Below are 22679 nucleotides of genomic sequence, written 5' to 3' on the forward strand. Positions count from 1 at the left end.
TCATATTTCATTTGATACAGCACTATGAGTCTGCATATTTATACATTTCAACAATGTTCAATAGCTATTTGGCTGTAAACAAAAGACAACTTAAAAACATAAATACATTTTGAAAAAACTTGGTGAACTTGCAGAAAACACAATAAGAAAAACATCCCTTTATAATCCTTCCTATGCCAAGATTAACTATGGCACATTTTCCCTGGAGATACAGGATCCTTCATGACACATTCTGCTACTGACCTACACAAACACAAAAAACACCTGAGGCTGTTGGAAACAAGCAAAACATTGTCATCTAACGAGGTTTGGCCCAGTAATACTAACAGTTTAACAGAGAGTCCAGCAGAGGGCAGAGCTGTGCTGCCTCTTCAAATGTCCCTTATTCACTCACTACAGAAAACATTGTTGGCCCTTTACTGTTTTAAAGTGTAGTAAAATACAGAATATAGAAGAGGTCTGCACGTTATTAACATCATCTGTAACACTTTCAACTTTTTACAATAAAGTGCTTTGTCTTTTGGCACTTTGTCACCATAACCATGGTGTGTGAGATGGGTGGCATGACACATAATACAAAATAAGTAAGAGTACATGTCAACTATGGCTGTACAATTAATTGAAATAAAATCTAAATTGCAATATGGCCAAATGCAACACACCATTTGCATAAGTTGAAAAAAACTGCAGGAGCTACAAAGGTAAAATGTGTCACAGCAGCATTGTGGTCCTTGCCTACAAATCAGATTGACGGTGATTATGTTTTGGTTTTTTTGCACATTGTACAATCCAAATTATAATCATGCTAACTGTCCTGAGATGTTTTATGAAAACCCTCAGTGAAATTCTAAAGGATCAGCATTATTTATCAGGCTTTGAGTGATCACCAGGACTAGAGATCATACAGAGGGTCGGTCGGAGCAGGCTGCACACCAGAAGCTCTTAATTATGATGGATGTGTGTAATTTTGCCTGCGGAGACCTCAACTGTACTATGGCTCAGACTGTAGTAAAGCAAGGTGCTCTGTACAGCTGTCAGAGCCATGTTTTCCTACATTTTGAAATGCACTGAAGTGATTGATGTCAAGTTTGCATTTGATGAGAGGATGGGATACATGTGGCAACACAGCCATGAACACATGAACAGAGAAGGTAACACTGTCACCAGCGAAATGAGGGAAGTTTCAAAGTTCGAGTCATTGATCTCATTTTACAAACGTAAGGAGGAAGCAGCGACAGCGTTGCTGTTGGCTCGCTTGGAGGCAGTACTGCGGCAGTGCAGGTAGACAGACACGGGATGGATGAAGGCGAGCAGGCTGATCAGCGTCAGAGCCACGTTCACCTGCAGACACACGAGGAGGAGACAATGATTAAATAAGGTGAAAGACGAGATTAAATAGGTGGAATTTACAGCTGCATCAGTTGTATGTCATCTACTCACATATAAAGGGTCCCCGTCCAGAGCTCCTTTCACCAGAGCAAAGAAGGGATACTGCAGCAGGGACACCACTGCAGACAAAGCCATGACCAGACCATATAGCTTGCCAAAGTGACATGGCGGGAAACTAAACACAAAGTGATGACAGGACAAAGAGAGAGTGGTGGAAAAGATGAGTATAGACAATGAGAATATATATATATATATATATATATAATTTTAGCATTGAAAGATATCTTTGAGAAATGCAACCCCTAATTTCTGATTTATAAGCAGTATAAAAACATATGATGATCACATTAAATGGATGGATGCATAGCAATTTTTATTTTACTGCACCAATGCAACAGTTTGTGCATGGTGTTATATGAGCAGTATGTATTGCACAGGTTAAAATATACATCAGTAATAATAAATAGACTTTTATTCGTCATGTATAGTATTTCTTAAGCGGTTCCACTTGTCCATCCATTAGCCATATTGCATATCCTTTCAGGGTTGTGTGAGGGTAAGGGCAAGAGGGCTGAGATTCAGAGACAAGAAACCATTCATGCCCACACTCACTTCTATGGGGAATTTAGAGACAGAAACTAACCTAACCTGAATGTCTTTGGTCTGGGAGAGAAAACCAGAGTTACTGTCGCATTTACTGGTCAGTGTTTGCATATTGTGCAAGTGAGGGTTCATAAAAAATTCTCTCTGCCATGTACAGGAGATACATGTACGCTGATACTCACGCCACACTGATGAAAGCTGCGTTGCCGCCGTAGAGGAAACTGCGGTTTAACACCTGCAGGACGAAGGTGAGGTACTGCAGCGGCAGATACGGGGTGGCGGCACAAATGGAGAACAACAAACACTGCAGTCCTGTGAGGAAGAGAGAAAGCACCGAGGCCCGCAGGTCCGCCTCCTGTTCACTCTCCCCTATAAACACACACAAAACATTAGTAATGAAAACACACACCTGTTCCTCCAAATAATTATGTCTCCATAGAAAGATCAGCGCCCCCTGGAGGACATCTGAAGATCCTGCAGACTTTCATGCTTTCACATCCACAAAATTTAAGCAACATGCTCTGAACAAGAAATTAATAATGATACCAATACATTTCCTCTTAAAGAGTACTTTTCAAACTGCATGTGTTTGGGTTCATCAGGAGTCATTCTCGTACCTTCTGCTCGGGGTTTGCCCTTGTGTCTGTCCATGATGAGGCCGTTCCAGGGGGCACACAGCACCCCACACAACTGGGTGATAGCAAAGGCATTGATGTACTGGCTCACTGCAGGAACACACAGGCAAAGATGAGATGGTTAGACAACGACTACCTTATGAGTGATAAGGAAAAATATGGTAGAGGAGATGCAGAATGTCTTCATTGTATGATTTGAGGGTGCACAGGTGTAGAAAACAATTATACACATACAGTGTGCAGCTATGAAATGTTTGGAGATTAACTTTATCATGTAAGTTATAATTTAGCAGATGTAGCTGATTTAAACATGATTTTAATGTTTAATGAAGAACCTGGTGATAATTTAACTGACAATTGATTTGATTACACAGTAAGAGGTAAGTTAAGAGGCTGTTCTCCCTTTTGTTTGCCACTGTTGTTTGTAACTATGGTGTCCCAGAAGGGTCAACACAATACAAAACTGTGCTGATTCCTGTAAGTGCCATGTATAGCTTACATTTGTCCTTTTTGATGACACTAAATGCTATGTGCTGAAGCATAGATTTTGTTTTTTACATACTTTTGCTTTCACTATGAGAGGGAGGTGGTGTAGTGTTTGTATGTGTGTACCTAGCGAGGGCTCTCCTGCAGTCAGCCTGTGCAGCATGGGGTTCAGGGTGCCGATGAACAGGTAATGTCTGAGCTGCATCACCGACAACCAGAGCAGGTGCAGCATGAAGAATCTGGACAGGAAACACTCACGGAAAGTTTTCTCTGAGACGGAGGAGAGATGATGGAAGAAGGACAAAAAAAGGAAAATATGAAATACATTTCACACACGTCATGTCTTTATACCCTGCTGTTATAGCTGCACAATAAATCACATTGTAATCTAAATCACCACATGGATGGCCATGTGCAATATCAAAACCACAGAAGCTGCTTTTTCTTTGATGAAGGTAAAATGCGTCACATTATTGTGCATTGTCAGCCATGTCGTCTGTTGTGCTACAGAGACACATTTTATCAAGACAAAGACACATTTGTAGGAGCCAAAATATGTTGAGGTATTTGTTTGGGGTTCACTTATTGCATCATTGTATGGATGGATTGATAGGTGTGTTTTTTTCTTCTTTTACCTGTTCACTTGGTGGCGGCGGTAGTTTACAAAAAGGGAATCAGAACAGCTCCGATATTCTTTTGTTGACCATCATCATGTTTTGATATTTTTGGTGCAATATCTGCTTTTCAGTCTTTTTGATTTTTGCATCAATAAACACCCTTAAAACTGGACATAGACTTCACTAAGGTTTCGTATGGATGGGTCATGAAGAAGAGCCTACTAAGTCATTCAGCAGCTTTATTTTTGAAAAGAAGTCAATGTAACATTTTTTAAGTGAAAATTAAAAGCAAAAGTGACCAATCCAAGTGAAATAACTACATCTGCCCATAGGGTAAAAATATGAAAGAAACACAAACCTTGTTTCACAGGGACATCCGTTTTCATTGGTGTTGCCTCCTCTGCCTCGTGTGTTTCACCATTTGCTGCCACCTTGGAGCTCATTGGAGTCTCTGATTTACCACAGGTTATCCTGAGAGAGGTCAAAGGTCACAGTGGAGTCAGCCACAGCCAAAGGAAACTGTGGGAGTCTACTGAGATTTTTTTGTCCTGAATAAACAAACTCTGGAGTCCTAACTCTCTTCAATCACATAACAGGATATGAAGGATATTTCCATGAAGAGGTGGGATAGTACTGTGAAAATAAACTGGCCTGGAAACATTTAAAAAAAAATTGTTTTTTTGCATTGTTTTTGCTTTGCAGTATCAGGAAGTCAATTAATGTAACAAGAACTTCTGAGTGAGGTATTTTAATTTTTTATGGATTATTTATAGGATGTACTCGGGGGAGTGACGTGTGTTGTGTTGGGGATTCATACCCGTATGTGTAGTGATCAGGCAGCGGGTAGGGAATGGATTTTCTGGGCATCAAGAAGAAAGTCCTGAGCAGGTGAATGACGCTGCAGGCGGACAGAAAGAGGAAGGAGGCCCGGAGAGAGATACCAGACTCATGTACCAACTGCAGGAGAAAACAAGACAGGGAGGAGATCATTATTTACGTATCTGTAAATAGTATGAATGAATATATCCATCAGATGACATGAACAGGCTCCTCTCACCTTGATGACGAGGAAGATCGCTGAGGAAGAGTCGAAGGCCCCGTTATAAAGAGTGATGATAGTGGAGCGACGTGAGCCAAACAGGTTTCCTACCTTTAAGAGGGAAATCAAAATTCATTAATACACACAAACGGTGCGTTAAAGTGTCTGTGAATGGGAGTTTACTATTGTTTTTGGTGTCTGTTAAGCAAAAATGAATGTAATCAATTCCATGCTCTGTGATGAATTATTAACTTATAATAATAATAATATAATAATTATAACTAATTACATACATTAATATTTGCTGTGACAGCCGCAGTGGACTTAAAAGACAACTTCAGATCAAACTGTATGTGAGACACTAAAATGAGCAGCTGAGTGACGTTGTACAAAAACAGAGAAAGCAGCTATGTAAACAATGAACAACAATGGAGAACAGGACAGTCCAGTCCACCCTTGCTGAATGTACTGTATGCAGATCAGACTTTCTATCGCGATAAATACTCGGCACAACACCAGAGCAGAAGCAGGTCAAAGAGCACCAGAGATTGCTGTTAATTATTCAGCGTAAATACATCTTTTCTGTGGTTAATTAATCAAAATTGACATGTTATTTTGACATCCATCTCTTCTCATTGATTGTTAAATGACATTTTATGAAAACTCGTCTGAGCTGATTAACTTGTTTCTATATGAGGATGTGATAATGGAGTCACGGCTACACAAGCAGCAAGTATTCAGACTCATTACATGTCAAAGTTTGACCCGAGGGCTTTGTGTTTGTGTTTTCTCTCCACCAGATCACGCGCTCAGCCTGAGAAAAGCCCTGCAACACAGGGAGGCACAGAGGCTCCTGTTTTTATATCTGGATTCAGTTTAAGTCATACAACAAGCGTTGCTTCCAAAAAAAGCTCTTACAACTCTGTTTTTGTATCAGTTCTCATCAAAAATGGGTCATAGGATGAGTTAGAGTTAGTGGTTCTTGATCATGTGTCCTGTTCATTGCAGCTTTAAGTGCTGCTCCACCAACAGAGAACACATGAAGTCATCAGGAGATGTCTACAAAAAACTTATGTCATGAAATTATGTGGCAGAAACCTACTGATTTTCTCTGTTCATGTTTCTCAGAGAGAAAACATTGAATTTTCAACATTAAATTGTATCATCCAAGAAATTAAATATCACTTTTCATTGAATCTTAAAAATTTCCCACTGACAACAACATAAATCTGACAGATTCAATATAACGAGACGTAAATGTTAGTGCAAATCGTTTTAGTACCTGCATGTTGGTCATCAGAAACAGGATGCCTCCTACTGCCAGGAGGGAGAGAGCCGGGAAGAGCAGGTTGGACAGAGCTGATGGAAAAACACAAAAATGGGAGAAATGAGGATCTGCACCTGTTAGTTGTTAAACCTCTGTACAACAACCAGACGAAAAATATTTCTCACCTGAACTCGAAAAAGCCACCATCACGGTCCCTGAGGTGTAAAGGCCACTGGTGGAAAGAAAAAATAGAGAGTTATTACCTAGTTTTATTGGCATATTGGCAGTGGTGTACAGTAACAAGGTAAATTTACTTGAGTATCTGTACTTTACTTGAGTATTACTTGGTGGGGATACTTATAACTGTAACTCCACTACATTTGAAGCACAAATATTGTACTTTTTACTCCCAAATTTTTTTGACAAAGCAGTGTCTGCATTTTCCTCTAAAACAACTCGTCTCGTAACGATCCGTTATTATCTCATAGCGTGGTGAATGTGCAGGTCACAGCTTGTCCACAAGAGCGTTTTGGAGTTTTTGGATTCTGTATTTGATGAGTTTGATGAGGGAATTACTGTTCTTTTATTCAAGTAATGAAGTTGTTGTATTTTGTCAGATCCAACAAAATTTAATTACACGCTATAAGCAATTAAATTACAAGAAAAATGTTATAATATTATCACAGCAAACACAGATTCAAGGGCAGCTCTGTTTGGAGAACTTCTGGCTGACCTTAATTTCCTTATTTTGGCTCATCCTGGATCCATCCTCCTCCATCTCGCCCTAACTATTTGCATTCCTATGTTTTTTGTTTTCCCTCCACCCTTTTTCATTGGAAACATATGGACAAGCCTAGCTCCAGTTTGTTATTGTGGATTTAGATATATCTGGGTCAACAAACTGGCCAGGTATGTTAGTGTGTGTCTGTGTGGTGTCTTGAGTGAAGGCTGGACTTCTGCACAAACAACATTTCTCTCTGACACTGCTCAATCCTCTGGTGATATATGTTCCTAACCATTCTGTTTCTTCACAGTTCTCTTATTTTAGCTTTTTTACAGCTTCAGTTTTTTCAGAGGTTTGGCATTTCATTGCCTTTTAATGCTTTGTTTCCTTTGTTTCTCCCTTTTAGCATAAGACATTTTGTCTCCATGCTGCATTACTGAGTGTCAGGCTCTGTTGTGTGTGCTCCATCTCCTTTAGTGCATTTTATTGGCTGCTCCCTGGAAACCTCAATTATTTTACATAACACCCCTCCAGAGAGCTGTTCTGGCCTCTGCCTTCACTTCTCGCTTTTCCAACTGGCCCACCACCATGTGCAGCCAGGCTTATTCAACTATTTCAACCATTTCCCATAGCTGTTCTCATCATGTATGAACACTTCACACAACATGCCACTAAATTAAAAAAAACCTTGACACACACACACACACACACACACACACACACACACACACACACACACACACACACACACACACACACACACACACACACACACACACACACACACACACACACACACACACATCACGTCAGCTGTCTGGCAAATACTTAATTTTCCCAATAGGTTTTATGTAACAGAAAGAGGTAAAAGAGCCAAGACACTATAAAAAATCAAGATGAACTACATTTCTCCGTGATTACGATACCACACACTGATTGATTGGTAAGATTTTATTACCACGTGCCACTTCAATAGCTCTCTCATTGATTTACGTCTTTACTAACAGTTCTCTGACCGATCTGATACTTTACATAATGGTTCTCTTATTGATCAGGTACTTTAACGGTTCTTTTATTGATCTGGTACTTTAAAGGTTCTCTTATTGTTATTTTTATTTTATAAGGTAAAACAAACAAATTAACATAGCCACAGTAACAAACTTCAGCAGCACTAAACAAATCACTATATTAAACTGATATTGTAATTATGTAAATGTAAGACAACACCCCTGTCCCGCTTTGTGAGAACACAGCTGGTAATGTAATCATACCTCCTGAAGTGGTATAAAACCAATCTCCAGTGCAAATGTGACAGGCAGAGGCTTAAAGGGATACAGCAACATTTTTTTTTCGTGTCTTGCCTCACTCCCGAGTCCATGACAAGCAGTAGACACCGTCCTTTCGACTGTGCGTGCAGTAACAAGGGAGATACGGGCAGAGCTGGCGCACCGCTAATTAGCTTAGCTCAAACACTGGAAGTGCATGGGTAGTGTTAGCCTGCCTCCACCTAAAGTCGTCAGAGAAACTCTTCAGCAACTCTAAACGGAAACCGGCGGGCCGATCTTCATCTCAGAGCTGACAAAACTCTCCGGTAAGGCATCTTGAGCGGTCAAATGCCGGTAATGGGATGAGATCGGTCAAAACGGAGGATTCAAGCAAAGACGGTTTAGTTTGGTTCAAGCTAGCTACATCGAGGGTAGTTCTATCGTTGTGGTTTTCTGTAAAGGGCAACAGGTGTTTTATTTTGTGAAAGTAACCAGAAGTAACTCAGAAGTGTGTTGGTCACAACGGCTAGCTTGAGTAGCGCAAAAAATTGTAAAAAGCTGGTATTTAGACAAATTACGACACACTGCTGATCCAAACGGCTACTTTCTCGCCTAAAAATGTTTGTAATGTCGATAAAGTGATACAGCAGGGGTAGACAATAAGGGAAATTTGCCACTGGCCCTCTGGGCCAGTGGCTTTTGAAGATCACTGGCCCCACCATTCTAACCACTGGCCCAGGACAATAGGTATCGATCCCCATATTACAGTTTTTCTCAATTGCTAAAACACATTTCTCGAAAGCTTCTCTCATTTTCTCTAAACTGTGAACACAAACTCCAATTTTCAAGCTACATTCACAAAACCTCAAACTCTTCTTGCAAAACCAAACTTTCACCTCAAAACAGTTCAATCTGTGCCCAAAACTGAACTATGTTGTCAAATCGTGCCCTGAGTCAATCAAAATTAAAAACACTACTGAGCAGCCACTAAACACTACATAGAAAAATAGAAAACACAACGCTCAGCACATGAAGCTGTAGAAATAAATGTTTATCGTTCACTGTAGGCTAAATGCATGTTGCAAAACAAAACACCTGTGCATTTACAGTACACTGTAGCACTTCTCTCCTTCCCTTTCTTTCACCCTCCTCCTTCCCTCTCCACATCCATTTCATCCCCTTTTCCTTCCTTCTTCTTTTTTCTTCCCAGTTCATCTCTCCCTCCCTCATCCTTTCTTCCTTCACCCTGTCGTCTCTCATCTTCTCCTCTTGCAAAACGAAAAACCTGTGCATTTAGCACTTGTACATAGTAAAAAAAAAAGAAGTACAAAAACCAGAAATCTTGTGCATTTACACATAGCACTTGTACAGTACAAAGACAAACAGAAATCTTGTGCATTTAGCACTTGTATACAGTAAGCCTACGTAAAAAATAAAGTACAAAAATATAGAAATGAGAAGTGCATAACTCAGCCACAGCATCATTTCTCTGTACTGGACCAGGCCACAGGACTTCATCCTGAACTGGCTTACAGTATATGTGCCCTCACATCATTGGACACAAGTGTTATCAATTTTGAGTTGTTGTGTTCAACCGGTGAAACTTGTGCTTTACTTGTGTTTGACTTTTGCCACCTGTGCTCAGCATTATGCAACACAGGTGCATCACAATGAAAATGTGTTGGTAAGATGTGTCTAAACAGGTGAAAAGTGCTGATGGTTTTGCCAAAGGAGTGACTGATTCAATCAGTGGGTTCAGGCAACTGAGAATTTGGTTCAGACAACAGGGTTTAGTGTTTTAGCAACTGAGAAAAACTGTAACGAAAAACAACATATCCCAGCCAATTCCTGCGGTCTCGCCATCGAGGCTGGAACTTTCTGATACCATTACTAGTCAATTTCCAACATTCTTGATACTTATTCAATACCACGATCTTGTAGTTTCTTGAGATTTTGGGGGATTATTTTGTTATATGTATTTTAGTGATTATGTATGAGTTGGTATATTTGTGTTTAATTTTTGTATGTTGTTATTTATTTGAGTCTGATGTAAAGGATTTATATCCTGTATCAGATATTTTTCATTCAATTTCATTAAAGAAGGTCAAAAAAAGTGCTTTTAAATTCATCAGGCTACTTTATTTAATAAATAAATAACTGTTTCACATATTTAGCCTCCACTGTGGTTTAACAATGAAGTAAAAACAGAGTTAAAATGGTAAATATGCCTCAACACAAACATGAAGTTATGTAGTCATTACTTTTATCCTCCAAGTAGTTCAGTGATATAACTGTTGTTCTCATTCATTCACGTTTAGGCTGTTTCCACAGACTGGTGCAAAACTGACTCATTGTTTCATTTTCAGCTCAGTTTTGCGTTTACACACGTTTTTTTGTTGTTGTTATTATGGTCTAAATGTCACGTGACGTGCCACCGCTGTGGCGCACACCGAACAGCTGGCGCCCCAGCGCGAGCTCTGGCCCGTGTGTAACGTTCGCGTCGGTCCCGACAGGACTCGACCCGACGCGCTGAGGAGGAGGGAAGTTTCATGGTTAAGAAAAAGGTTTTTATCGGTTCTTGTGACGACCTTCTATCAGCAGCAGTGAGTGAGCTGGAGCTGCAGCTGCAGCTGCTTGCAGGTGGTGCTGACGTGCCAGGGCACAGCGCTGGCTGCGCACAGAAAGTAGATGTCTCTGTCGTTGATCGGGTCGGGATCTCTTAGCACTAATTACCGAGACGATTTGACAGTTATCATTTCAAACCACAGGGATTTAATGTGAAATTAGATTTATTTATTTACTTGTTATATTTTTTTCAAGGCATTATTTTCACTGGCCCCACCGGGCCAGTGTTTGGAGCGTTCTGGTGGCCCTGACGGTTTGAAAAGTACGTCCGGGCCACCGGGCCATTTATATTGTCGACCCCTGTACAGAGTTTAGAGCTAAAATTAAATCAGCTTCTGACTGCTGATTTTGGCTCGGCTAGGAGGCAGGCTAACACTACCTATGCACTTCCAGCATTTGAGCTAAGCTAATTAGCGGTGCGCCAGCTCTGCCCATATCTCCCTTGTTACTGCACGCACAGTCGAAAGGATGGTATCCTGGTATCCTGCTTATCATGGACTCGGGAGTGAGGTAAGACACGGAAAAAAAAAGTTGGCGTATCCCTTCAATGAAATTTCAGCACTCCAAAACCTACCAGAATATAGCAGTGATGCTTCAAGCTTACAATTGATTCACATCAGTTTGAAGAATCTTAAATCTGTTATAATTAATGTGATTATAATTAATGACTGGGATACTAGCTGATGCAGAATTAAATAATACTCTGAATCTTTCAAAAAGGAAATAGAGTCTGGAGGGAAACCATCAGCTCTCTCATGACTGCACATGCAAAACCGCCAAGGAAAAACCATTTACCGTGCCTCACCTCTCACTTAATGCTTTCTGATCAGACTAATGAACAACTTGTCTTGTTCTTCACCAGCAACTTTCATCACCTCCTTCAACCTCTTAACTACTTTGCTGCCTGCTACTGTTTAACTTCTGGAGTGTTTAACCTCCACTGACCAGTTTCTCTTTAGTGATTGGAAAAGGTGTTGGACTCACATTCCTAGGAGCCGAGCCACCGTAGTGCCAAACCGGTCAAAGAGGAAACCATTGGGAAGTGTCAGGAAATTGTTCATAAAGGAGGCGATGGTGAAGACAAGTGCAAACTGCTCATCTTGTCCACTGCAATCTGCAGACACACAAATAAAAAATCAATAAGAAATTAAGATTGAAAATGTCTGAAACTTAACATTTTTAAGGGTCAAATAAAATCAAGAGTGGCAAATGATTTTAAACTTCCACTTTCTAAAAAAGTTACTGGATAGTTTCTATGGACATTGAGGATTTGACATTGAGGTTATAGAAGTGAGGACATCAAACTGACCTAAGACCTGCGTTGAGTTGGTCCCTGTTGTGTTGACGCACAGAGAGCTGAAGTAGCCCTCCGTCTTGAGGACAAAAACAAGCGAAGCCCATCCGAACACAGCTCCAGCGAAACACAGACACTCCACCAGACCTGTCACAAAGGTGATCCAGCGTTTCGCCGCGGAGATGCCCTCACAACCCCTCATGGTCCCACACTCTGTCTCACACACGTCTGAAACTGCACCTGCATAACAGAAAATAAAAGTTAAACATGTAATTGGTAGTTTGACACATTTAGAAAGGGTTAAGTGTTGAAATGACCCCTTACACACTCAACATGTCCTCACATAACACGTTCCTGCATGAAAACGCACTTCAGTGGAACATGTTAGTAAGTGTTAGTTTCACAAGCCGAGCTAAGAATGAGCTACAACTAGAAACATCTGGGCACAAAGACAAACTTAAGCCTCGGTCACTGGGTCAGTTCATTTCCAAAAAACAGATGGACTGCATTAAATCAGCTGGATAGTGCAAGGAGGGTTATCTTTAGTTGGTGACTGGTTGGTCATATATTCCCCAAAACAACAGGAGGAAATACTTAAAACATACTGCACAACTACAGATTTTAAACAAAATAACCTTCTTTTGAATCCACGAAAAGGAAATCTGAAAAAGACAACAAAGCACAGCTGCTGTCACATACAGTTTTACGACTCTCTAGTACTCACACAAGGCAGACACCAGACGGCAGATGTGATCTTAGAAACTCCACCTCTCAGCTTTTGCACGCTCTTTATATAGACCAGTTTCCTTCCTCATTCTACCGTCACTATTTCCCTCCTCCTACTTGTCTTTCACATTTCCCTGTAACTCTCTCTGCTGTGCAGCAGATAAACTGCCTCTGCTCCGGGTGCTGGTAACTGGTGAAAATAAATAAACACTCATCCATTCACAACGAGCCAGACTGCACTGAAGCTCGGAGACACGCTCCAGATAAGGATGCTGGTAGTCTCAAATTCAATGTCATGTGACTTGCAACACAAAACCACCCGGAAAATGTTGTGTAGAAACTTGCCCTTTGTATCGTAACCAATGAGGACACAAAGCTTGGTAATCTGTTTTGGATTAGAAAGGAGTTCTGCGGAGTCAGATACTCACAGGAAGGGGTTGTCAAACCTGTGGGTGACATCACAGAAGTTACATCCATCTTTATACAGTCTGTGATCATAACTTAGTCTACATAAGCATCATTGATAGGCCTTATCTCTCCTTCACAGGCTGGAGGAAAGTCTAATGAACTGACTATGAACTGACCCATGATGCTAAAAGAAAATAGAAATAATACACTAATATCCTCTGGAGTTGAGGTAAATAAATGGTAGATATTGTGGATCCCTGCCAGAGGCTGTGTATAAAGAAGAAAGATATTCTGTTTCTACCTTTCTCTCTGAGTATCCTTAAGTAAGCTGAAATCACAGCACAATCTTGAACTTATGAAATACAAAGTGGCTGAGAAGAGCAGCTTTACAAGTGGTGGCCACTAATGCAATCTCCTCAGAACATGCTATCTGTGTGATATGGAAATCTCTGAATGTTAATATTTTTCTTTTCAGGGTTGAATGCATCTGTGTGTCTTATCAAAGGAATTCTGTTACTATGTGTCAGTGTTAAAGGGAGAAGATAACATCCACAATTCAGATTCCTTTTCATTTTCTAGGTCTGCATGGGGGGCTATTATTGGTTATTTTGTTGGATGATACAATCATGGTTTATTTTGTAAATTTGGTAACACTTTACTTGAAGGGTTAGGGTTAGGGTTGATCATAAGAGTGACATGTCACAGTCATGAACATGTCATAAACATTATGTCAATGTCATAACACCCGGGTTTGTAGGGTTAGGGTTAACTGAATGACACTTAATAACAACGTTATGACATAATGTTTATGACATGTTCATGACTGTGACATGTCACTCTTATGATCAGACCTTCAAGTTAAGTGCTACCGTAAATTTTGTGTAAATTATTTTGCAAACGATACAGTTATCAGAAGATAGAACATTGAATATAAGATTAAAAATTTGCATTTAGTGGGTTTTTGTTTTGCTAATGTGGCTATGGTATGTGGTATTATGTCTTAGTGGTATCCAGCCAGATGGTGGAGAGGCTGGTAACTGGCAGAGGCCACTGCTGGATTAATAAAACAGACCTACTATATGCCTGATCACCATCGTCATCTCATCATGAGACACATTCACGCAAACAAGCTCATTCTCACTTCCTAAAACCAACGACTGATGGGCACATGTATACATAGCTACACAGTACATACTCACAATACTAAGTAAAAAGAGGATCAGCAAAGGTCTTGTGCCACATGACTTCCCTCTGGTTACCCACTACAGTTTAAATGATAATGGTGGCATTAGTTTTATTATCATATGAAACGACTATCAACAAACCACATTGCAAAGTAAAGCAAAGCGAAACATCATCGCTTAGAGTGGGAGAAGTTGTCTGAAATCGTCTGAAACTTTTCTCTTTCCACACTCCTCCTGGCCACAATTTACGCTCTGCACACATGACTTTTTCCAAATTTGTAGACAAACTTGTTCCGTCTCTCACAATGTGCTCAAAATATCTAAGAGATATACAGAATTTGAATTGTCAGCCTCTAAGTGCGGCCACGTCTGTCTCTGCTCCTCATTGACTCCAATACAAAGATTTTCGGAGAGAAGCAGAATGGACCCCACTCTCTTTGTGTAGTGAGCACAGCAGACACACTGCACAAAGACACTGGAGGACAGTGGGCCCATTAATCAACTCTCACAGGTCGACTGATTAGCTTTCATCTGCAACTTGTGATGTGTAGGGATGGGCACTGAAACCCAGTTTTAAATGGAGCAGCACCCTAACACACATTCTTGTTAATATCATTTGTGGGGTTCGCCTGTTTTTGGTCACTTATGAGGACCACCCTTCCCACTGGTCAGACAAGCTTGAAGAAAAAAAAGAGGCAAGATTTAAAGTGATTGTGAGGTGAATATTATTTCAGTTAGCAATATAACTTTTGCTTACTTGTGGGGCTTAGGCTATTTTTACGATGTGGAAAAATAAAAGTTTTGAAGATGTGGGTGTGCATGTTGCGTCAAGTGGATGAGAACAGTAAATGTGAAGTCGGAACTCAAATCTGGGAATATGGACGACTAAACCACATTATGTAGTGAAATACTAAGATCCAGAAACTAGACTTTGACACAAGACTGTTCTTCAAACAGAGAGTCAACACCAGGTAAACTGTGAGTATGTATGTCCCAACATGGGTAAAGGTCAGTGTTATTACCATAAATCAGTTATCACAACATTGTGGTGGAGCTTTTGGAGCCTAGGGACGCAAGGATGCAGGAAGTTCATCACTTCGCCAGCCTTGGAAGTGGGGATGCAGTGATGGTTTGCATAACCACTAACACTCTGTGGTCGTGCCAAAAGTAAAAGTGCCACTATCAGCAAGTTCTTGGACAGCTCATGGTCAGATGTCACTATCTTTCTAATACAGAGATGAACCACGGGGCTAGTTCTCCTCCCAACCCACTACTTCTTCTTTCTAAACATTTTTAGGATAAAGAGGGTGTTAAAGATGACTTAATCATGTGACATATACAATCATCTGATGACCTAAAATACCTGCCATTTTCAAAATAAACTTGAACCAACATGTGATGTAATATATTGAACTCTAGTTAACTATACAAGACTGAACTGTGGTAGCAGGGCTAAACACACAACTAGTTAATTAGTAAAAGAGCAGAATATTTTAACCCAACACAAAGAGTAAAACTTTACTCTATTGAGTAGAATCTGTTCATCTTGCTGTTTTGTTTGTTTGGCTCTGTACTCTATTCTATCCAACTTGACATTAACCAATGACTGTAAAGATTTTCAGCTTTTCTGTTGCTTCCCTCAAATAGCCTAAAGCCCCGGTTTCATGGTGTTCATGTCAGAACTTGATCAATACATAGTCCAACAGCTGTAAGACACATCAGAGAGGTAGCCTAATATGAGATCATTCAGATATAAAAATCTAAAACCAAAGAATAATAATAGTCTGTGACCCAATGTGTAAATGAAACACATGAAGAGGGTGGATTTAACCAGAAATATTCTGACTGGTTTAAAAAATTAAAATTAAAATCTGCCTCAAAAATGTATGTATGTGTGTATGTTTTTCTGAGGCTTTACTCAATCTTTGACATTTTTTGTTATGAAATACTGAAACTCACAAATACTACTGTGCCTTAAAAGTACACCAAAAAGAAAGTTGTAACCACGTGCTGGTCTCCACACTACCACAGCACACTCCCCAGTAACCACCATCCTCACTAGAGACTTGTAGGCTACTGAGTCAAGTAGTGTATGGTTTGTGGCGGTTCAGAGTCAGAGAAACAAGTTAAAGCATGACGACAGGTGACAGGTAACATGAACATGTTAACTAGTACACGCTGTCCTGTAGCCTACAAAAATAGTCGTGTCATTACTACATCGTGAACACATCATCTCTAACACAGTTTACAAGCGTGTGAATATACTGTAGCATAATCCATAGGATCACACAGATCCACACCCTCTCATATTTTCTTTTCCCCACACAATGGCTGTCTGATCTCTGATGTCTGATCGTGGGAGGATGTAGCTACTATAGTCGACTTACTTGAAGCTTTGCTGTCCTACTGCGGCACCATTGTCCATACCATCCACATATTATGGGCTGGAAGCTATTAGAGGTCGACGGCTACCGGGAGGAGGAGGAGGGTCTAGGTCTACACATGCTGTGGCGTTGCTGGGAGCGTGGGCGGGTACAGCAGTGACTTCTGCTTTTTCCAACAGACACACACGCACACACACTACACGCACCCTCACGCATAGTGCAAGCATTGCACGGTGCGTTTGCTGCTCCCGCCTGGTCCCTGACAGGGGTAAATGAAGCAACGCCCCCTGGTGTAAACAAACAAAATTTTTTTCCATCTTTGTTGACCAAGATTTATTCAGCCTGTGATTAAAGCCTGTCCCATATAGATGCCTGTCTCAAATAGCCTTTTCTTTACTCGTTGAAAAATGAATGTGAATAGTTCACAGCAGTGCCAACTCACCATTCTCCAAATCTGATGAGCAGTAGAGTTACTGGTAAAGATGACGGCGTTTACAATAAGCAGGGGGATTTGAGAAGAGGCCTGGGCCTATATGTTGGCGCCACCGTGTGGCAGTTTTTAATTCAGTTGCAATGCAAAGTTGATACTTCAAAAAGATCGATAACAAAATTTAATGTAAAGGTAATCAATAGCATGTTCCACAATAATAGCCCCATATTTGAGGTAGGGCATGTAGGGCTACCCAACCTCTGAGTTTCAATTTCTTTTCTAATTCATTATTCCTTTCCATTTATTTTACAACAATTTGTGCCAACAAATTGGGAATTTGATGTGATGTCCTCAATATAAAAACACAATGTTAATATGGTTCGTTATTATTATTATTATTGTTTATTTTTTATTAGATGGATCCCCATTAGCTGCCGCCTTGGCGACCACTAATCTCCCTGGGGTCCATAGGGTACATAAAGTACAGTGATTATTATAGTAGTAATGTTTATACTCTTCCATCCAATTTGAGCTGAATTAATGGACAGTGTGTAAAGGCTCACCATTATGACACATGCAAAGAAACATGCAGATAGCGCTTTTAAAACAAAATATTGAACATGAAGATTTTCTTTGATGTGTCTCCCCAGTCATTTACTCACATTTAAGCTGAGTCATGGCAATTGCTGTCATAGCACCAAGACTGAATTTGTATTACTGCTACGTTTACCAATGGATACAGAAAATATATTACATCATTGCTTTACATCAGTTTCTTAGCAGTGCAATTAATGACTTTCAGTTATATTAGACCTGTTTCCAGAAACAAATAACCATGTAATAATGTGACGACAAACATTACAATGCATTAGAGACATAACATTATGAGGTTTTATTTAGACTAAGCAAGTCTCACGAGGAAGACTATAAAAGTTAATGTTTAGATGACTAAGGCTTTCAAATTGGGAAATCAGGATAAAATAATAATTTCAGGAAGTTATTGTGTCCACGCAGAACAAATCAGTTTACACTAACTCAAATTGTGCATGAAAGAACACAATCTAAGACCTCTGTGAATCAATATCAAGTGCTATATTTCCCACTAGAGCGTAGATCTATCACGACAATTTCCTCAGTTCATTATTTGGACTTCATGTTTCCTCAGGACCTAATTTTATATTCATTTTTAAAGAAGTAAGCATTGCCATTGCCCCAGACTGAATCTCGTTGTGTTATACAATGATGACAAAAAGTTATCATTAAAAAAAATCCAAAAGACAACAATTTTAATTAAGTGGATGGATTCATGTATTAATTAAATTGCAGTACATTTTACGTTAATGTGACAACGCTCTGCCTGAAAAAGAAGAAAATAACCAAACAACAAATAAAAACAGATTTCTTTATCAGCGTGGGCACAGAGTGAGACAAGGAAGGTAAGACAGCACCTGATCCTCGTTTAGACTAAGTGATGCTGTTTGCTCCGCCTTCACTGGAGCCACTGACCAGCAGCTGCTCATGGTTAGCTCATTAAACTCTAACTAATTAGGGTGGCATCCTTTATAAGCCTGCATGGTTCACTGTGTCTTCAGTGTCAACTTTCAATATGATGTCTGCACAGGTTTTCTTGGGGTAAGTAGTGCTGACTCTTGCGTAGCCTTTTGTTTTCTTGTTGGTGAAGTTTTTTTTCATTCTGTTGTCTTGTGTTTTTGTTTTTTTTTTAAACTGTTCCAGGGCTTCCCTCTTTGCTCTGCTGGCTGTGAGCGTACACTGTGGCCCTGTCAAAAAAGGTAAATGACTTGCCCATGTTTTTAAACTGTTGTATGATTGTTTCACTTCTGATTAACCTTTCTTGTTCTCAGGCTTCAACCCCTCAGGCTCCTATGGTGGTGGTCACACCAACGACTATGGCTATGGCGCTTCTTCTGGCTCCTATGCACCTGGAGATGCGTCGTACAATGCTCCTGCTGAAGTTGTCTCCAGAGGATCTTACCAGCCGGTGCCACAGCCTGAACCTCAGCCTGCTGTTCATAGAGCGCCAGCTGCACCGGTTGCATTCAGCTCTGTTTCAGGACCTGCTGAGTCAGGACACGGCAGCGGTGCAGTGAGACGGCCTTTTGGTGCTGCACCCCCAGGAGCTGCTCATCACCCTGGTTCTCTAGGTAACAAATGTTAACCTTTCTGGACAGGAGTGGAGAGAAACTACTGTAAACATGAGTTTTGATGCCATGTAGGCAACCGGGTAGCTGCAACTAATATTTAAAGGTCATGTCTCTAGAAATTTTGGTTTGGGTTTGCCAATGGTTTCAATTGCCGGTCATATAACCCTTGTGGTCTTGTGTCTTTCAGAAACTGAATGGGCTGTTGCACCTCCAAGTTTCTCTGGTGGGGCAAGGCCAGCTGCTGCTGCTGCTTCTGGTTACGTTAGTCCACCTCTTCCACCACCTGAACCTCTGTACCAGGCAGGAGAGTTGGCCCATTCTGAGCACAGCTTTGAGGCCGGTGACTTCGAGAGTGAGACAGAGGAGACGGGCTTCCAGCCCCCACTGCCACCACCCCCTCCATTTCCTGTTCACAACTCTCCTGGACCAAGCCACACCAGCCCACCTTACCCGATGCCCGGACCGATGCCCGGACCGATGCCCGGACCGATGCCTTACCCTGGCTGGGGTTTCTATCCTCACTACGACTACATGTTCCTGACTGGCCAGTATCCCCCCGGCACATTCACTCACGCCAGCAGCAGCTTTGAGCAGGGGCGGGACCACTGGCAAGATGTCCACTATGTGAGAGACCACTACCCGCAAAACTCTCCATCTGTGCCACAGGCCGAGCCCGTCAAAGGTCAGTTTGCACCCCGTCAAAGCGTGAAGGCAGCGGGACCTCCTGCAACTCCCTATGGAAAAGGAGCTGCAGCAGCTTCACCTGGGCCTTCCCATGGACGCCCTGCACAGGCACCTGGCAGGCACATGGGCTACAACAGAGTCAAGGTAAGCTTGCATAACTTGGCACAAATGACATGTAGCTCTGATTATCATGTCCTAATATTGTCTTCTTCCTGTCTTTAAGGTTGGCTACTAGGTGATGGCTCGCTCCAGCACAAGAACAAATGTTTCTGAAACAATAAATTATTCTTAAAGTACTTTGGCTTGTTTGCTCTTTACCCTCTAAAGTGGCACCTAAGCCGTTTAAGCATTTATTCCATATCTTTGATATCAGGTGTCACTTAGTTCAAGCATTGCAAGTAGACTTTTTGTCCAACTATAGTTGAACAAAAAGTCTTACTATTTTCAGCAACTAGTGAAACTAGTAACGACACACTTCAACCTTCATATAATTTCAGAACTTTTGGGATGGTACAGCACTCGAGGTGGATGTAGGAACCCCTCCACACTAAAAACTACAAATGTGCTGACTGTCATGCCAAGGTGCTTATCCCTGATAGGAAGTGTTCCTCTCGCCGCAGGAGCATGATCGCATCCAACATCTAAATAAAGGGAACTATTGTTCATTAGTTTATCACCGGTGGCTCATCTATTAAAATGATTTAATCTGTAGTGTACGTGTTATAGCACAGTTGTTATAATGCACTGACACACTTGAGTAAAATAAACTCCCCTTTCAAAATCAAGATCGCTGTAATTATTTGCTGGCCTCGGATCAACATGATGTGATTTGTATTGTGAGTTTTATGTTGGGACTACAGATGGAAATTAGCCTAGAGGCTAAATCTGGTACAACCATCCCTTCGTCATTAATGGTATTGTACATTCCTGTAATAATAAACTAAACTAGAAAATTTCCTCTCGGAAATTTTGAATGGGCCACGGCTACTGCCGATTTTGCCATCTCTGTCAACATGGGAATCAAACCCACGATCTTAAGGTCAAGACAGAGCTGATCAGACAGACACATGATCATCTTTCTATAAGCACTGATATGGAGGAGCTGTAATCACATTAGGTTAACTGTGTGTGTGTGTGTGTTTATCTTGTGTAATAGGGCCAGGACTCAATTAAAACAATTAATCAAGACCAACATGCAAATTATCGATTAATTCATTAATTGATATTTGATACAGATTTAAATGGTCTTTCCTGCCAATACACTATGATGATTACTGTAGTATTTAACTAGGCTACATAAATCACAGTAGCATAAACTGATTTGTTGAACGGACCAGGTGATGGGCTGACTGGTCCTGTCTAACTTCTGTGTACTGGGTGCCATTGTGCAGGGTGTTAAGGCAGCCTTCCTCCACTGCAGTCCCTATGGTCCTGGACCCTCTGGCTGGTGGGGTGGGCTGCTTTCAGCTGGGGGGGACTCTATCAGCTGCTCCCACGAGAGGCATTTGACGCATTTGACACCAACAAGGTTTAACTTTAAAACCAGATTAAATCATGGTTTAAGTTTAAATTCTGTTGCACGTTAACTGTGTTTTAATCACATGAAGGTGTGTGTGTGTTTGTGTGTGTGTGTGTGTGTGTGTGTGTGTGACTGTAATCACATGAAGCTGGCTCTAGAGTCTGTGTGTGTGTGTGTGACTGACTTGACACATAGTTAGTTAGTAGCTGCATCCTGTGTCAGTCTGATTTAGCTGTGTCTCTGTTTATAAACATTTAAACGAGTGCCAGGTGGATTGTTTATGAAGTTAACAAGCTCTGGCCTGAGGATCAAAGAGGTTACCACGGCGATAGGGGCCCCTGCAGGCTGAGACAGACAGAAACGTGGAGAAAAAGAGCCATTTTCTGCCTCTGCACCGGTCTCACATTTAGGCCTAGCATGACAAAACGGTAACTCCTATCAGAACAAAACACAGATCAACGTTGCTCTAAGGACTTACTGAAAATTTTGGTACGATTTGGTGTTTCTACAGTAAATATTTTGGCGACGCTGGCAGTTTTAAAACATCAGGCCGTTCTGCTTCTCTCAGAAAATATTTGTATTGGACTCAATGAGGAGCAGAGACAGACGTGGCCGCACTTAGAGGCTCAGAGTTTAAATTCTGTAAGTCTCTCTGATATTTTGAGCAGATTAAGAGATCAAGGATGAGCTCGTCTACAACCGTGGCCGAAATTATGTGTGTAGAGTGTAAATTGTGGCCGTATGGAGGTTGCTAAGAGAAAAAATCTGGAGTTTTTCTGGCATCTCTCCCACTCTAACTGATGATGTCACGTGCTCTGACACGAACATTCCGTGCAATACACACCCATTATAATCTCATAATTTCTCCAAAAATGATCATGGTCATTGATCATGGATTGATCAAAAACTATATGACCTATCAAAACGTGGAGTAATACGACAATACACAAGACTTGTGTCTACTGTTTAAAGTTTAAATGGAGTCTCTAGGTGAAAGTATGCCTGAGCAGTAGACGTTTGTTAAACTCCAATGATTGGTCTTTTTCGCTCTTTTTTTCCCGCCCGTCCCATTAACTTCAATGCAAAATTTTGCGCATTTTTTCGCGACTTACGTCGCGAAAAATTCATACACTGTTGAGAAAAGTAATAGCACACCGATCCCGATCAAGACGCACGTTTTGATACGATTGCTGACCGAAAAAGCGTCCGGAAGATGAAGGAGAACTAGAAAAAGAAAG

At 41.0% G+C, this 22679-nt stretch overlaps 2 protein-coding genes across 5 annotated transcripts; one reads left to right on the forward strand and one right to left on the reverse strand.

Annotated features, from left to right (window-relative positions):
• Positions 1-790: 790 nt before the first annotated feature.
• slc43a3b (solute carrier family 43 member 3b) lies at positions 791-16718 on the reverse strand. 3 transcript variants are annotated; one of them, XM_085789733.1, is made up of 13 exons: positions 16650-16718; positions 11960-12184; positions 11635-11764; positions 6222-6268; positions 6052-6128; positions 4788-4880; positions 4548-4687; positions 4089-4201; positions 3240-3383; positions 2610-2717; positions 2175-2361; positions 1441-1564; positions 791-1341 (listed from the first exon to the last, which is right to left on the reverse strand). In XM_085789733.1, exons 2-13 carry the CDS (start codon positions 12144-12146, stop codon positions 1210-1212), a joined length of 1482 nt encoding a protein of 493 aa, XP_085645859.1. In that variant the 5' UTR covers positions 12147-12184; positions 16650-16718; the 3' UTR covers positions 791-1209. The 3 variants fall into 3 exon arrangements, with proteins under 3 accessions (XP_085645859.1, XP_085645861.1, XP_085645860.1); XM_085789735.1 differs by lacking the exon at positions 16650-16718 and adding an exon at positions 12669-12794; XM_085789734.1 differs by lacking the exon at positions 16650-16718 and adding an exon at positions 12580-12660.
• A 1893-nt stretch (positions 16719-18611) lies between these two features.
• Positions 18612-20214, forward strand: LOC146979740 (uncharacterized). 2 transcript variants are annotated; one of them, XM_085788730.1, is made up of 5 exons: positions 18612-18708; positions 18811-18866; positions 18954-19238; positions 19426-20066; positions 20146-20214. In XM_085788730.1, exons 1-5 carry the CDS (start codon positions 18683-18685, stop codon positions 20155-20157), a joined length of 1020 nt encoding a protein of 339 aa, XP_085644856.1. In that variant the 5' UTR covers positions 18612-18682; the 3' UTR covers positions 20158-20214. The 2 variants fall into 2 exon arrangements, with proteins under 2 accessions (XP_085644856.1, XP_085644855.1); XM_085788729.1 differs by having other exon boundaries at positions 18613-18708; positions 18939-19238.
• The last annotated feature ends 2465 nt before the right edge of the window (positions 20215-22679 follow it).

The sequence above is a fragment of the Trachurus japonicus genome, chromosome 10, assembly GCF_045865225.1.
Source record: "Trachurus japonicus isolate A0001 chromosome 10, Traja_1.0".
Classification (NCBI taxonomy): Eukaryota; Metazoa; Chordata; class Actinopteri; order Carangiformes; family Carangidae; genus Trachurus; species Trachurus japonicus.